The 17,588-nt window shown below is 36.3% G+C and overlaps 1 protein-coding gene across 1 annotated transcript in view; it reads right to left on the bottom strand.

The window, feature by feature from the left end:
- LOC111873288 (dynein heavy chain 3, axonemal) overlaps nucleotides 1-17,588 on the bottom strand; it is a 212,089-nt gene that overhangs the window by 101,930 nt on the left and 92,571 nt on the right. The window contains exons 32-39 of the mRNA XM_033755038.1: nucleotides 16,854-17,132; nucleotides 15,032-15,146; nucleotides 14,196-14,416; nucleotides 12,436-12,674; nucleotides 8,985-9,168; nucleotides 8,109-8,294; nucleotides 4,877-5,103; nucleotides 3,188-3,365 (exon numbers count right to left, since the gene is read on the bottom strand). Coding sequence (XP_033610929.1) covers nucleotides 3,188-3,365; nucleotides 4,877-5,103; nucleotides 8,109-8,294; nucleotides 8,985-9,168; nucleotides 12,436-12,674; nucleotides 14,196-14,416; nucleotides 15,032-15,146; nucleotides 16,854-17,132 — 1,629 coding nt within the window. The remainder of the gene's footprint in view (nucleotides 1-3,187; nucleotides 3,366-4,876; nucleotides 5,104-8,108; nucleotides 8,295-8,984; nucleotides 9,169-12,435; nucleotides 12,675-14,195; nucleotides 14,417-15,031; nucleotides 15,147-16,853; nucleotides 17,133-17,588) is intronic.

Raw genomic sequence — 17,588 nt, 5'->3', positions numbered from 1 at the left:
TACACTCCAAAGGGGACTACTTTGAAGGTGATGGTGCAGAATAAGATCCAGGTAAGATGTAATAGTTTTTATTAATATATTTCGGGAACTTTTGGATTGCACCACGTATTTAGATGCATGTTGTTGCATTTATGTTTGTTTGTTATTGTGATATGGCATGTTGGAATTGTAAAGATGTATTGTTGTTTGTAAAGCTTGTGACATGTTTCATATTCAGTGCAGATTGCATTTATGAATATCCTGAAACGGAGATGTATGTATGTATCTATGTAATATTAATAAATTAGCTGCCTAATTCACTAAATTCTTAATTGAATGATTTGAGGTTCTCACTGCAATGAATATGAAGAGTACCATCTACTAGAATATGACATCGTATGGATTGGTAGATATTGTAATGTGTTTTGTTACTGAAGACGCCGTTCAGATTGTTAATTGGTTTATTTAACAACCTACAAGTCTCAGCTACAAATACTTATAACAATGTTACGGGTTTACACACTTTACAAACCCTACACACAAATCTCTTCACTGTCCTCAGTAGTCTACGCGTATTCACAGTACGGGAGCTATACAAGTGTCACTGTATTACACGCTGCCAATTATTTCTCAGTTATCATGAACTATCACTGATTATCACACACGCATCCGGTTCTTCTTTCCGCGACTGCTGCTATACTCCAACTCACTCCGTGGCTACTGCCTTGAAATCTCTTCGGCGGCTGCTACATTTTAACTCGCTTTGTAGGCTGTGTAGTTCTCTTATAAACCTTCATCCGGACAACAGGAAACGCCTCTGTTCCTTGTTGCCTAGTTGCCGTGTTTGCCTGTTATGTAATGGGTACTGCTGTTTATTACAGTCGTCTCTAGCAACCACTGTTTACTCGCTTTGCATAGTGACCAGTGTGCTTGGACTCGGCTCACTTCAGTTCCGCTCGGCACGTCACCGCTGGCGGGGGGGGGAGGTGTCCTCCATAGTGCAACACATCACACTATTTGCCAGCATTTTAGAGGAACCTGCTGCCTCCATTTTAAGGGTATCTGGTAAATATCAACCGCATTTAATGATATCATATCCCAGATCTAACAAATGTTTCGGGGGAACATACTGCATCCATCTTCAGCCTAGAAGATGGAGGCAGTAATTTCCTCCTTCACATTCCAGAAAACAGCAATCTTCATAACTACCACCATCTTTTGCCACTTGTTACATCTCTCGTGAGACCATATTTTACAATTGTTAAATTGATTGCATTATGCAGAGTGATTCAAAGCTTCATGTCTTAACTTCATGACCTTATACCTGAGGTCATTCCCAGGCTGAAATATCTTATAAACATATGTCCAATTGTCAATGTTTGCAGACCAGTGAATGTTGGAAATTCAAGAATGGTTTGAATGCAAGTCATGGTAATTTTATGCTAGCAGCAATTCATGTTGGCACAGAGCAATTTGAAAATGTTTGAAATTTAAGGAAATTTGAAGTCTTTCAAGATTTAAACAAAAATAAAAATTTTTGAAAATTTTATAAAAGTTAAAAATTTGAGAATTCCACAAATATGAAGACTTCTGCTAACTAAAAAAATTAGAAGATTGGAATTGGACAAAAAAATTGAAAACTTCTAAAACATATAAAAAATTGGAAAGTTTACAATATTTTAAGCGTACGTGGATGCACAAACATGAAATTAGCATTACTTACATCCAAAACATTCTTGAGTTTGAAATATTGCTCTGTAACAGCTGAGAATTAAACCTGTGTTTATATGACACTTCTGCCTGGGAATGACCTCAGGTATAAGATTCTTAAATTAAGACATTAAGTAATGGACTACCATGTGCATCTGTGTTTTTAGAGCTCTGGAATGTAGACAGACAGTACTTCCTGTGTCCCATATGTACATTGGATAGTATGAACAGGTGATAAAATCCAGTACAATTCAAAGATCTCTGATTACATGTGAGAGTGCTCACAGTATCAAATAACTGTATTTATTCTATAGCAGCTGTCAGTCGCATTACACAGATTACTTTAAACCTAACTCACATACACAATTTGAGTTTTCTGTGAAGCCTTTTTAACTGTGAAAGTGACAAGAAGCTGGAAAAAACTGCATAATGAGGTGCTCCATAATTTGTACTTTTCACCAAATACGGGCAGGAAATATAATACAGATGGGAGAGATAAGAAGTCACAGAACAACTTTGGTCAGTAAACTTGACAGAGAGAAATCACATGGAAGGATTGGATATAGACAGATGGAGAATATCAAATTCAATCTCAAAGAAGGAGGAGGATTGTGGACAAGATTCATCTGGCTCAGGATATGGACAACTGGTGAAGTCTTGTGAAAAGAGTGATGTCCCTCTGGGATTCATATAAGGTATGGAAATTTTTGAGCAACTGAGTGAATATTAGTTTTTATGAAGAACTGTTCCCCATTTAGTTAATTGCAGCACATATTTTTGGTTGCATATGTGCTCAAAATATGATATTGTACATAGATATACAGTCAAGAGTGTTAGTTATGAGAGGAAGGAATGATATCATTGTACTACTGAAACATGGTACCTCCTCCGGGGAAAATACTAAATGTAGTCTAATTTGCTATACAGAGATATTGGGTTTTCGGACTTTATCCATCGTCCTGGTTTTTAAGATAACTAAGAAAAAACACGTTTTGGAAACTGGATCTGTTTCCATCCTCAGGTGAGGGAAAACACCTATTCTCTTGGGTCCAGTGATTGAGGCTAGCTCTTTCTAAGGGACCCAACAGAATAAGTGTTTTCCCTCACCTGAGGATGGAAACAGATCCAGTTTCTGAATCGTCGTGTTTTTTCTTAGTTATCTTAAAAACCAGGACGATGGATAAAGTCCGAAAACCCAACATCCCTGTGTGTTATACACCATCGTCAGAATCCTATAGTAACTACTAATTTGCTATGTTCAAATTACCAAGAGCAGTGAAATGCATGTACCATAATAAATATGAAAAGACCACTAACTATAAAGTTAATCAAAGGCAGTAACACTTTCTGGAAGGGTGGTTAGCAACTCACTTAGTTCACAAGAGTATATGAACTGCTATCAAATAAGAGTTACTAGGAAAGAAGTTGAAAGTGTATGAAATTGGTTTTTGGTACTTGGTATTCCATGTAATTCAGTTTCTAAGATTAAATGATTTACCTCATCATATATCTTGGGGTTAGCATCAGGCTCCATGTAATTACCAAAGAAAAGACATCTGATGTGTGATTCCTTGAGGGCATGTTCACCTTCAGGAAGAAGATCAGCTAATATTTTATCCATCTTCTGATGAAAATTCTGGTAGCATGCTCTCTTCACAATATCAAAGAGCTGTGTCCTATAAAATGTTGTTGTTATAACTTGTGGGAAACTACTTAGTTGGATGCAACAAACTACAAAATTTACTACACCTCTATAATCTGTTACAGCCTGACAAATAATATAGACATAAATCTCTCCAATATCTACAACAATAATGCTTTACCTTCCATCATAAATGAAGATTGCATGTCTAAGCCCAGTAAGAAAACAATATTTAAAAATTATTTTATAATACAATATATTACTAATTATCCATGCATATATATTACAGTCTGCAACTTATCTGATGAAGAATACAGTCTTCTAGGATGTGGTGCCATGTAGATATTGTGTTAACCGACATTTCAAAGGAACGTATCACCTCCATCTTCAGGGTATAAGAAAACCGCGAGCGACGATCCAGTGTGAGCAGGTGGCTGCTGAAGATGGAGGCAATATGTTCCTCCAAAACGTCGGTTAACACAATATCTACATGGCGCCACATCCCAGAAAACAGCAGTCCTCATAGTCACTGCCATAAAAACCTCAAATTTTACATGCAGCTTATCTGTTTGCATTTTGGAATATTCACAACCTTGCAGCGCGCCTGTTAAGTTCTCTCAGTAATTCTGTCCATCTGTCTACACACATGCAAAACTTGAGGTCTGCTGGGTGGATTTTCATGAAATTCAATATTTGAGAAGTCTATGAAAAATGGTCATGTCATTTAAACTTCTATTTTGATTAGACTATTATAACAATCTACATAATGACCTACATATGTTCCTACAGACATCTCAAATGTAACCAGTTGAATAATTATTGTAATGAAAGATGTTTCAAAGAGAAGTTGTACACATAAATGAGATAATCTTTTACATTCAATATACGTCTTCTGTAAGATTTATGCCTCTAAAAAATAGCTGAAATGACTGGAAGCTATGCAAACAATTCCAAATTTCCATATCCAACAGGGGACACATGGTAGCTTTGTTGGTTGAGGCACTATACCACAAGCCAGAAGGTTGTGAGTTCGAGCTCCGATGAGGTGGATTTCTTCAATTGACCTAATCCTTCCTGCCACTGAAGGCCCTGGGGTCATCTTAGCCTCTTAACAGAAATGAGGAGTACCAGGAATCTTCCTGAGGGATAAAGGGTGGCTGGCGCATAAGGTTGACAACCTTACAACCAACTGTGTGCCGACTGTCTAGAAAATGTNTGCAGCTTATCTGTTTGCATTTTGGAATATTCACAACCTTGCAGCGCGCCTGTTAAGTTCTCTCAGTAATTCTGTCCATCTGTCTACACACATGCAAAACTTGAGGTCTGCTGGGTGGATTTTCATGAAATTCAATATTTGAGAAGTCTATGAAAAATGGTCATGTCATTTAAACTGTATTCTGTACATGAGCTCCATAATTATACTGTAACCATTAAAAAGTAGCACATTTCTTGGGAGAAATATTTTGGAAGAAACATATTCTTTAGTTCAAGTGTAAGCAAATTCCTGTCTCCAATTACATTGATATTCTATTCCATAAAGTATACCTGTCCTCCTTGTTAACCAATCTGTCACAGAAAACTCGAAAACATTCATGAATCCAAAGTCTGAGGAGTTTCTGAGGCTCAATTAGATGAGTATTTGGAACCAAGAGTACACCTTGTATTACACGTGAGAAATCCCGTAAATTGAAGTTATAATGTGGTTTAGAAGGGGTTGGTAAGAACTGCATCACTGCATTTTTATACACTTCCAATGTAGCTCCCACCAGCATCTGTAATGAATAAAAATGTTTGTATATCTTTCATGGCGAAATATACAGAGTAGAAACTATTAAGAATGATTTATTTAATATGACACATCAATCTACTGGCATGGGTGGTATGTTTTGACAAATAAATTTATCAGATATACACAAAAACTACACAATCATAGTGCTATTTTCCTGGTGCAACAAGCAGGAACCAGATTCCAGTGCTTATTTTCAACAGACAGAGTTCCTTTTAAGAAAATTCTAAAGGGTCTGACAATGGTGTATAACACTCAGGATTACTGAGGTTTTGGACTTTGCCCATTGCCCAGTATTCCAAAAAACTGGAGAACACAACATTTCAGAAACAGATCTAGTTTCAAAAACGTTGTGTTCACTAGTTTTTTAAATTTCAGATGATGGACAAAATCTAAAAACCCAGTAATTACAAATTTCCTATTAATTTAATTTACCATATGTATTTATTCGTGAGACAAACACCGTCTTAAGTGTAACAATTTAATTGTAGTTCTTTTTTCTTTCCCTACAATTAAATTGTTACACTTAAGACGGTGTTTGTCTCAAAAGCTGCATTTAGCAAGAAGAAGAATCTTTTTACCAGCAAATTGGACTTAAATTTGAGGAAGAAACTAGTGAAATGCTACATTTGGAGCATAGCTCTGTATGGGGCTGAAACATGGACACTTAGGGCAGTAGATCAGAAACATCTGGAAAGTTTCGAAATGTGGTGTTGGAGAAGAATGGAGAAGATCAGTTGGACCGATTATGTGAGAAATGAAGAAGTGTTAATTAGAGTCAGTGAGCAGAGGAATATCCTACATGAAATAAGAAAACGGAAGGCTAATTGGATTGGTCATGTTTTACGCAGAAACTGCCTTCTAAAAGAAGCTATCGAAGGAAAGATAGATGGGCGGATAGAAGTGACAAGAAGACGAGGAAGAAGACGTAAGAAGATGCTGGATGACCTTGGGGACAGAAGAGGATACTGTCATTTGAAGGAGAAAGCTCTAGATCGCATTAAGTGGAGGAATTGTTTTGAAAGAGACTGTGGACCTGTCGTCTTGACAGATTACTGATGATGATGATGATATTGTGTGAGTGTAACAGGATGATCAAATATAATAATGTATTTATTCCCTTTGTAGTCAGTATAGCAACTGGCTACAGGCTGGGTGACCAAGGAGTTGAAAGTCCCAGTAGGGTCAAGAATTCTCTCTTTTCCACATCATCCAGACTGACTCTGGGGGCCACCCAGCCTCCTATCCAACGGGTACCAGGGCTGTTTTCTCTAGAGATAAAGTGGTCAGGGCATAAAGCAGACCACTCATCTCCAACTAGTGCCGAGGCCAAGAAAATGAGGATCTATACATCCATTCCCCATATGCTGTCACGGCATGGAACTTAATTTGTGAAGCACAGGGACATGTTTACCCTTTTTTTTTTACACCAGTATTCAGATATGTAGTGCTTAAAAGATAAGCCAAACATGGGGACCCTGCCATTATCTTCGGCTTAAAGAAGTGAACTCTTATGTAAATGTCTGACTACATAAAGAAAATATACTAGTCACCATAATATAATACCTTAGACAAAGCAGTTTAGTATTCAGTAATATTTATCGGCATATTAGATACCAAATGGCTAGGAGGCAAAAGTCAAGCCACAGACAATCACTGTCATGTTGTCAATAAAAATGTGTCCTTTTACTTGTAAGGGTTTTACAATTTTTTAATTTATATCTTAATATCTGATATGTTTTCATGGGTTCATTTGCCAATCTTTCATAGGTGCTGCATTTTCCATCTCTGGAGTGAAGTGATGGACAGTGAACCCACTACTATAAATATAATGCCAAGGTCATTCTTGTGACCTTAATGATTACAAAATGTTCATAAACAAGCACATCACAAGACAGTGTCATCTCTCAAAGCATAAAATCCTAAGCTACGAGATGTTTTACTGCCGAAAGTGTGAACTGTGTAAATAACAGAAGCATGAGAAGGGTGAGGTATGGGTAACAATAACGGCTGCACATAATTTTTAACTCCTTGACATCCTTCTCATATCCTACCTCACTTTGATACATTTTGAATTAATTAGCACAAAAGTGAAAGAAGAGGCATCTTATTCTGAGAAAATATAAAACTCCTGCCATATGTTCTTTTCTTTTACAGACTACTGGAGGAGATGTCAAAGGCAGTAAAGAGCACAGCTGTAACACTAAAAATATGAGAACAATGTGGTGGATGGCTTCTGAAACTGGACCATTATGAGAATCTTACAATGTGAAATCCTTCCAACAAATTTTGGGAAATGGTTAACAGCAACTCTGATCAATGAATTATAGCTAACAACCAATGACCAATGAGAAGTCCAACTTCTGCCACTAAAAATAAGCATTATGGCCAAAAAATATATATAGATGACAATAATAAATATATATTGTCGCGTGACATACCCAGATAAAACAGTACCATCCAGTGTGACTGGTGAAGTTTTTCTTATTTCAGTTTTTCATGCTCTTACATGTTTCAGTCCTTAGAGCCCATCATCAGAGGGACATTGATACAGTTTGGAGACCACTATTACAATAGGTATAAAATATAAAATCCAAAGTTTTCACAACTACAGTGGCTGTCTTGATATATTAATATTTTTTAAATTTTTGTTAGATAAGTCACCAGTCACACTGGATGGAACTGTTTTACATTTTTATAATATTCAAAGTGTGATGGGCCAGAATGAAACAAATCAAATATATATATATATATATATATATATATATATGTCAGTAAACAGCAACTCTAAGGGTACTGGTAAAATTAACATTTATTCTAAATGCCACTACAATTCAATTGAAATTGTAAATATGAATAATACAGCAACTGCATGTTATAATAATTCATTTCAATTCAAAATGCTAAGCAGGATTAATTTAGGTGAGTAATAACAATGATACATTCTTACGTTTATATGTTAAATCATTATAAGACATTTTCCATACTAACCTTTGATCGTTTTGCAATATTAGCATCAAAGCCCTTGGCTAAATGCCAATCCAAGATGGAACAGAAAATCCTATCAATGGTTTTGTCTTCAAAAGAATCAATAGAAAAAATAAACATATGCCTAGTAAATCGTTGTGAAACTTCATCTGAGACACCTCCAGGAGGTCCCATGGCTGCCACAAATAACTGGAAAATAATAAGAATGGCTACTAATTAAACAGTAAGCTATGTGTCTCAAAGGCATGCATGAAGATTAACTGAATAATTTTGTTTCATTTTAGGTTTGATATTGGTAGAAATCATACAGTACCACTGCCCCATCATACACATGCAAAATTTCATTCAGGATGAGTGGTGGTCCTCACAGAAAGTTACTGACAGAATGTAATTTCCATCCATATTGGAGAACTTCATCACCATATGCAACACCCCAAATATAACCCCCCCTCCATAAAAATTCATATTGTCTTTATATCTAAGGTTGGCATTAAACATCTGTATTCTTCATATTCAAGCCAAAAACTAACCTCCAGATAATTTTCTCTTACCCAAAAGGATAATTTTTCAAAAACTATACTCAATTTTTAGAAAATATTGTTTGTCATCAGATTCAAAATGTTGCAGACAAGAATTTATAGAATTCATTGACGTAGATATCCTCTGCTGGACATGATAAACCATTCTGTGTTGTAGCTGAGAAAATTGTCATAAGAACAAAGAAAAATAACTAACTGATTTTATTAATTTTAACTGTAATTTATTTCTAAATTTCACACTCTGAAATCATTAAAGTCTTTTTTGAGGATCAAACATTTGCAAAAACAAAATTTAGGTTAATTTAAGTGCTCTTTAACAACAAACGTTTATTGCGCTTACAATATCAACAAGTTCCAATTTTGATTTATCTCTGAGATCAAACCAATGTCCATGATCAATCCACTGTCTCAGCAATTCAACTGGCGGCTGAGCACCATAAATTTCCTTCTGTGGCATACTGAGGTCATCCACAAACAGCACACACTGTTTTCCCATAGAGGGACCATAGACTCCTCTCCTGCGCCTGCAAAGGACAAGAATGATGACCCTGTGCTATACCTACTAATGAAAAGATGGAAATCTACACATTTAACGAAAGGTATACTTGTCTGAATGTCTGAATTATTAAGTTCCTTATATGATAAAAGTAAAAAAAGGTAAAAGGTAAAGCTGTCCTTGTGCTTAACTAGTTAAGCATCATGACATGAAAGTGTATGGAGTGGATTTATAGAGTCATATTTTCTTGACCCCAGCATTAGTTGGAGGTGAATGGTCAGCTTCACACCCTAGCCACTTTACCCCCGGGGAAAGAGCCCACAGTACCCATTATGTTAGGAGGTTGGGTGGGCCCCAGAGCTGGTCTGGGTGATGCAAAGAAGAGAAAATTCTTGACCCTACCGGGACTCAAATCTGACCCCTGTTGTCTAGCCCATAGCCAGTTGCCATACTGACTATGCTATCCTGACTTCCTATATTATACACAATAATATTACTGTTTAATGATTTGTTGAAATGAATGCATAACACTGCAATCTTAGCTTAGGAGCTGGCTATAAGTACAATCTTCTCAACATGTCAGTTGTTTTCATAATTATCCTGTGAATGAAGTTTTACAGAGAATTAGCAACTTGGTGAAGAGCCTGACTGAATGCAAATGCACTAAACAACAGAAGTAATTATGTACTATTAACAGAATGAGAAATTATTTTACTAACGTATCTGTCAATAATACAACTTTAAAAAGACATTAGGAATATGTTGTTCACTAAAAATGCATTTTAATACTGATAGTTCAAATCAATAAAATGCCCGTATGCCTTTATGTAGTACACATATTTACACATTAAAAGTGAATGTTCAAACTCCTCAAACTGTCTTGGTTTTACATGTATTTTTACTAATTTTATATTCACAACATGTTTCGGCCTCATCGGGCCATCATCAGGTGAATTCTATCCTCGAGTGAGACCACTGCACTGTATTTGTTTCTCATGCTTCTCTCGTGCATATCGTTATTTTACTTCATGCTAGAAGTTAAATTTCATTTTTATCCAGCTATTTTGCGGCTGTTATCAGTTTGTCGTTGTGCTTCCTTATTTCAGTGTCCCCATTGTGGCCTACCATGTAAAAATACATGTAAAACAAGACAGTTTGAGGAGTGTGAACATTCATTTTTAAATTTAATTGTTCCTTGCATCCTGTTGTGTGTTAAATGAATATTAGAGTTAATTTTACCGACCACACAACACGTTTTTTATTTACTGTCACACTACATGTTTCGTCCTCAAGAGGTCATCCTCAGGTGTACGAACACAGTTGCACAATCACACGCAATCACGTTCGTTTTTCCACTTATTTTTGATCCTGTATCCTGTTCAGGTCCATGCTCAAATAATGTGCAATTTGTGTACTATGTAAAGGCCTACGGGCATTTGAACTATCACAGTATTAACAATTTGCGGACCGGTGGCATATTTTTATGCCCAGCGCTTTTAAACGTGGTGGACCAGTGGCATATTATTATGACTTTAGGACATGTTATGTTGAAACACACTATACCTTGCACTGGTGCCAGGCAGACGCATAACTGGTGCATGATGGACCTCTTGAATGTTTGCTTCGTGGTCAGTAACATGACCCCGCTGTTTCTGACCCAACTGTTTTCCTTTCTCACTCCAAAAGAAAATGCCTTTGTTCATCTTCCAGCTGCATGCACCAGGCAGGAAGTTACTAGTACAAAATGGATCAAGGTCGGAAGAGGTTGAGGTCCAAGCGTTTTCTCGGAGAACAAGAAATATCTGACTTGTTCTCCGATGAGCTATCTGACGTCCCTTGTGAGTCTGCTAGTGATAGTGAATCACAATCTGAGAGTGAGTGTGGCAGGGGTGAACAAAAAATTGTGGCCACAGACAGTGAAAGTGACAGTAGCTCCGACGAAAGTGCGGGTAGCAACAGTGCGGGGACAGCCACATGGGGAAAATTAGACAAAACACCTGCTTTGGGACAGTTTACTGGAAATCCAGGGGTGAAGCAAATTTCATCGAACCCAACGCAAGTGTCTGAAGTAGCGGAACTGTTTTTCCACAATTCACAATTCGAGCATGGTTGATGTTCAAAGGAGACATGGACAGGTAAAGAAGCCTGTTTGTATTTCCGAGTATAATATTTTCATGAAGGGAGTTGATAGAGCCGATTAGTACTTGGCCTATTATTCTCTTCCTCGGAAAACAGTAAAGTGGACAAAGAAAGTTGCCTTGTGGCTTATAAACTGTGCCATTTTCAATTCATTTTTGGTTTTCAAAAATCTAAACCCTCATTCAAAATTGAAATACAAGGCATTTCAGCTGAATGTGGCAAAAGCCTGGGCTACAGACCACACGGTGGCGGCAGAACCCGTGGCAGACACAGTCTTAGTACGACCGGGGCCGTCTACTCCCACCCCACACAGGCCTCATTTTGGTGATTATTTATATTGCTGGTCCGCAAAGTGTTAAAATGCATTCTTAGTGAACAACATATTCCTAATGACTTTTTAAAGTTCTATTATCGACGAATACGTTAGTAAAATAGAATGATGCCTCAATACAGCGGGATGCTGAAATATCATATAACAGAATGAGAAACTGTTTAGCATTTGGTAAAATTATAAAATGAACTTAACATAAAAGTGGCCAACAATTAATACTATCTTCAGCAGCTTAACCAGGAATGTGCATTTGACTAAAGCTTGCTCACCTGTTGCTGGAAACTATATGAAAACACTTTAACAACATAAATTACACAGCAATGAAAAATTATATATAGAACTAGAGAAAGTGCAAATTGTATGGCCAGATTTTCTTAAGATGAATTTTGATGAAAATATGAAACTACTTATTTATTATAACAGTCATATGAATATATGTCCACTGAACAATATTATAATATTTATTGCCATGGCATTGTACAGCGATTTCCTCATCCACTAAACAGTTAACAAGCAATGAAACAGTTGTGGACTTTAAAGTTTTTTATATATGCATATATATATATATATATGCATACACACATTACATGATTGCCAAGCAATGAAATGAAACTGGAAATTGATATTTTTCCTATATCAAACAACAGCTGTAGTTCTTATATGACAATCAGAAGGAAAAAGATTCTGGCTGGATTTTATGTAGGTTTATAGCACTGCACATTTTGTTTTCATGTTTTTATAGTCATAATAACTTGTCCCATATAATGCTGAAGTGTATTTTTAATTGTACTCATATATTTGTTGAATGCTGATAGTGTAACATACCTGTCTAATTTAGACATGATACTTTCTTGTGTCTGGTTTGCTGATATTTGAGCAGAGAAGCTGACCACACTGGGGAGAAATTTATCTCTAGGGAGATTCATGAGATAGTTGAGAACAACTGCAGATTTGCCCGTTCCAGTTGGACCAACAAATAAAATAGGAATCTTTGCTTCTAACATCATCTTCAAGAAGAATGACTGACATGCTGATTCAGTTGTCTGGATGATAAGCTCAGTCACCTGCACAGATATGAAATATTTCATGGCTAATGAAGCTATTATTTTGTTTGGGGATAAACAAAGTCTTCCAGTCAATAGATGATGGTCAAATCCAAAACATTCATTTCTGAAATATGGATCAGGGATGCTTAATTCTCTAAAGGTTGATGATAACTGACCTACTGCATCACAGTCATACTGGATACTCTCCACTCTATGAGGCATATTTGATTTACACAGTGCTTTGGGAGTTGGCTCTTCTCCTGCCTTCAGGTGAATGGTCACGTTTATGTTGACATATTTTTTATTTCCTTTTATTTTAAAGAGCAGTGGCAATAGCCATAATACAAATCAGCTCCATTTCAATTTTAGGTTTGTTGGTTCAGTAGTTAACAGACATGCTGGTGCCACTAAGATGGTCCTACTGGTAAACATCCTATGGTTAGAGTACAAATTTGTATCGCTATGGTAGCTCTGAGTTTAGTGTGCTGGTATGATCCTTAGGATTCACACTATCTCTAAAATAAAAATAATCATGCTTCACAGTATAAAACTGATGAACTTCAGAAGACATATACTGAAGCCAAATATAGTGCAGTGTTTTGTAAGTTTACAGTGTACAGTTTGGTATAACATGTATCCATCTTCTAGAAAATATAATGCACCCTTTAGCAATAGTAGGCACTGAAGAAATTCCTTGTTGTTATCAAGCTAAAAAGTTTTTACTATCACTCACAAAACCTGACAATGAACCCTGTCATATGCCAGCTAAATTCAGTTCACCACTCTACATTAAATTAAAGACCTCCTGTAACAAATCCTACTATATGAGATATAATGCTCACTCAGTAAGAACATGGTCAAAGGAATAGACAGCTAGGGTTAAATTCTCAATAGGCAATCCTTTCTAATAGTGAAATTTCAAATGTATTGAACACATAAGATGTTATCTCTCACAATATTCAACATCTCTACTATAAACATGACTTTGTTATTTAACATCTTGCTTATTTCTCCAGAAATGCAATTTATGTCTAAAATATCATGTACGTACGTACTTATGGAGCTCGGCCCTTCTGGAGGATCCACCAATTCTGCAGCTACTCAAGAATTTCCCAGCATTTTATGGAACTCGAAGGTTCATTATCATGTTCATAAGAGCCCTCCACTGGTCCCTACCCTGAACCAGATCAATCCAATCCATACCATCCCATCCTATCTCTCTAAGATCCATTTTAATACTGTCCACCCACCTATACCTTGGTCTTCCCAGTGGTCTCTTTCCTTTTGGCTTTCCCACCAATATCCTATATGCATTCGTCTCCCCCATTTGTGCCACATGCCCTGCCCACCTCATCCTCCTTGACTTGATCATTCTAATTAAACTTGGAGAAGAGTACAAGTTATGAAGCTCCTCATTATGCAGTTTTCTTCTAAAATATAACAAAATGCAAAAACTGAAAATAGTGTATAGGGAATAAATGAAATAGAATATTCAACCCTGTGACAATATGGGTCACCTACCATGCAAATCTGACTAACCTTGGCAGTTGGCGCCAACTGAATCTGTGCCTTATCCACAATATCTGTCCATGGAATCCAGGTACCATTATTTTTCTTGTCATAAATCCATTCAAAGACAAGAGCACGTTCAGGAAAGAGCTGGTTTCTGGCTAACTTGAATACTTTGGGCTTTGGGTAGTCTGCATTTTGCCCACTAAGCAATGCTCTATAAAATGTATCAAACATTTTTCTGCTTAAACCTGCAATAGTTGAAACCCCAGTTTATGTATTTACATTCAAGTTTACTATCATATGTTCATTCTGTAAAAATGACAGTGGTTGATGCAAGAAATTTTGAAGCATTTAGAATTTTGGAAAAAGTGGATGAGAGGCACATGAAAATATCTGTTAATGCTAAGAATACATCAGATAACCAACTTCATTCCAACTGGGTTCATTAAATTAAAATTTAAGCCAATGCATTCCACTGTATGTGTTGAAAAGCAATAAGACTGCTACAATTTTAGGCAGACTGTAGAATAAAGATATTCATGAACAGTTATGTATGATTAACTAGAATTTCAGAAGAAATTTATAAGAGGAACTAGAGAAAATATATGCTCATGATATTGTGTTTGTCTGATTCATAATTTGTACACAATTTTGTAATCTTTGAGAGCTTTGTATGTAACAACTTGTTCTAACGGTGTACTTTAATGAGACAGTGGTATGAGATATAGGTCACATTTATTGAGGCATTCCTTTGCACAGATCAGAAATTATGAAGATGATTTCAAAGCTCACTGACAAGAAGAGAAGGGGGGAAATTATAAACAAGATATAAGAAAAGAAGACATTATTAACCCATACTTCACCTGTCATGGTAGCTCCAAAACCCCACAACAGACAGAAAACAAGTATGCATTGCAACCACACAGTGCTGACTTGGGTTTCCCCTTCCAACATGGAAGTTAGTAACAAGGAGAAGGACTGTAACACAACAGGCAGACTTTGAATATAACATCTTAATTATTTTCAAATTGACATATGATTTTTTCAATATTAAAATTTCATACATAATGGCATTTTATTTCAATAGGCAGAATTCTTCTTTCTGATTTGGTGCCAGAAAAACCAGAAACAAAGCTTTACATACATATTGGTATTATCAGCATTCAACAAACAGTTTAACAGAGTGAAACACCTCAAACAGCAAATATGAGGTTGAAAAGCCTAGACGGGTCTAATTAGAAGTGACCACAGTCTTGCAGGAAAAATTCCACCATTAAAACTGTTAAATAGCTGTATAACAATCACACTGACCTATATTCTACCATGTATTCTTTTCACGGTGCTTAATTAAGTATAAGAACAACTTCAATTTTACCTTTACCACATTATTGATATGAGGGAATCACCTTGGCCTGAGTGAAAATTTCATTGGCCATTGCTTGCTTGAGGGCCATAGCCTGAGTATCACTGTTTAAAACACGTAAATAGGCAGAGGAAATGTTAGAATGGCAGGTTAAAATACTACCTATGGTGTGCCGGCTTATGTGTTTTTAACTGATAATCATCCCATTCATTTACATATCTACAAGGAACATAGTCTTTCTTGAGAGGCTGAGGAGTCATCTTTAGCTGTCCTAGATACTTCTCATGTGCTGTGGAATCTAAACATACATTAAATGCTAAATATCCACCACACTGGAAAATGTTTCAAACATAAGTTTCAGACCTTAATTAAACTATATTCTATAAATTTTTGTATAATAAATAATTTTTTAGGAAACTGATGAAGTTTCTGAGGAGCTTAATGCAAAATGGTTCTCAATTCCACATTCAGATAAGTGTAAAATTACCATCAGTTGTATAAGAATACATAATCTTACAGCCAAGCATGTTTCAGTCTTAACTGTCCATTTTCAAGGGAAACCAGTACTAAATGAAACTTTACATAATTTACATAAAATATTTTAAATTGTTCGAGTCATTCATCTTACATTTACTTGTAAATGTATAAGAAATTTAAAATTAATAAAATGCTGAAGTCAATGATGAATTGAGATAGATGTTTCCTATCCTGCCTTGTCAACTTAACACCTAAGGCTGTGTTATGTAAGACAGGGCCGGACCATAGCTCAAGTGGTTAGTCGCTGGCTTCCCACCGTGGCGGCCCAGGTTCAATCCCAGGTCTGGTCATGTGGGATTTGTGGTGGACAAAGTGGCACTGGGGCAGGTTTTCTCCAAGTACTTCGGTTTCCCCTGCCAATCTTCATTCTACCAATTGCTCCACAACCACCCTTACCTATCATCTGGGGCTGTTACAACAGGCCAGAAGTGGCCGCAGTACAAGGGACTTAACCCCACCCCACTAGCAGCAAAAAAAAATATGCAAGACAGACTTGTAACTGTCTTAAAAATGTCTATTTGATTATGTCTTGTAGCATTTCTGAAGGGGTTCATATGAGTGGAAGTGTTAAATGTTGTAATTATCTTAATGCAAACATTTTACTGGCAATAAGGCATCCATCAGCTTCTTAATTCAGTTTATGCATTTTGTGTACAGAATGCATTAAAACTGCATTACTCTGAAATTTTACTGCAATTTCAATTTATGGGCATGTTTGAAGTTTCATCACAACTGTAATTTAAAAAACTTGAAGAATTTTTAAAACTATGATCTAAGTTACTTACATTATAAAGATGAAGTTCTGAAGTTACAACAAAGAGTTTGCAAGGTGGGTGCATGACAAATTTTAAGATGGCAGGCACCAGCCATTGTATCAATTTATCAAGTAACTCTAGCTGTTCTGGTATCACTTTCTCCTTAAGTACACTGCAATAAGAAGCATGGAGAGCCTGCCAACCCAACTGACTTGGTTCGAAGTAAATCATGCCACAACGGGATACGGTTGATGGTGAAGCCTCTGCTAGGTCAGCAGTCTCAAAGATCAAGTTCATCTTCTTTGACATCTAAAAATAAAGACTGCAAATATAGGTCTTTGAAAGGTGCCTTCTATACATGCTAGACAAGGAATTTAGGCCCATATTCTCAATTAAAAGTACAGTGTCACATGTTTGATAAAAAATAATTCTCCACTTCTGCAGAAGAGAGGAATTTTATATGAAGCACAAATCAATCGGAATAAATGAGGTTTTGGTGTGAATAAAATCTGGAGATCTGCAAATATTTTAACCCTTCACCAAGCTATTATATCTGTAATATTCTGATGCTATTAGACCAGACAATGTTAAATGTTCTTTATAAATTGAACACTAATTAACTAATTAAACAAACAACCAACCAATTGTCAACAATATATGACTGTCAATTTGGTCAGGTAAAGCCAGAATCTTACACCATACTGGCTTTGGTTAGGTGATGATATGCTAGGAAAGGTTTTGATTGCTCACTCAAATTTCATGTAT

Source organism: Cryptotermes secundus, unplaced genomic scaffold (genome assembly GCF_002891405.2).
Source record: "Cryptotermes secundus unplaced genomic scaffold, Csec_1.0 scaffold131, whole genome shotgun sequence".
Taxonomy (NCBI): Eukaryota; Metazoa; Arthropoda; class Insecta; order Blattodea; family Kalotermitidae; genus Cryptotermes; species Cryptotermes secundus.
This window is presented reverse-complemented; position numbering and strand designations above follow the sequence as displayed.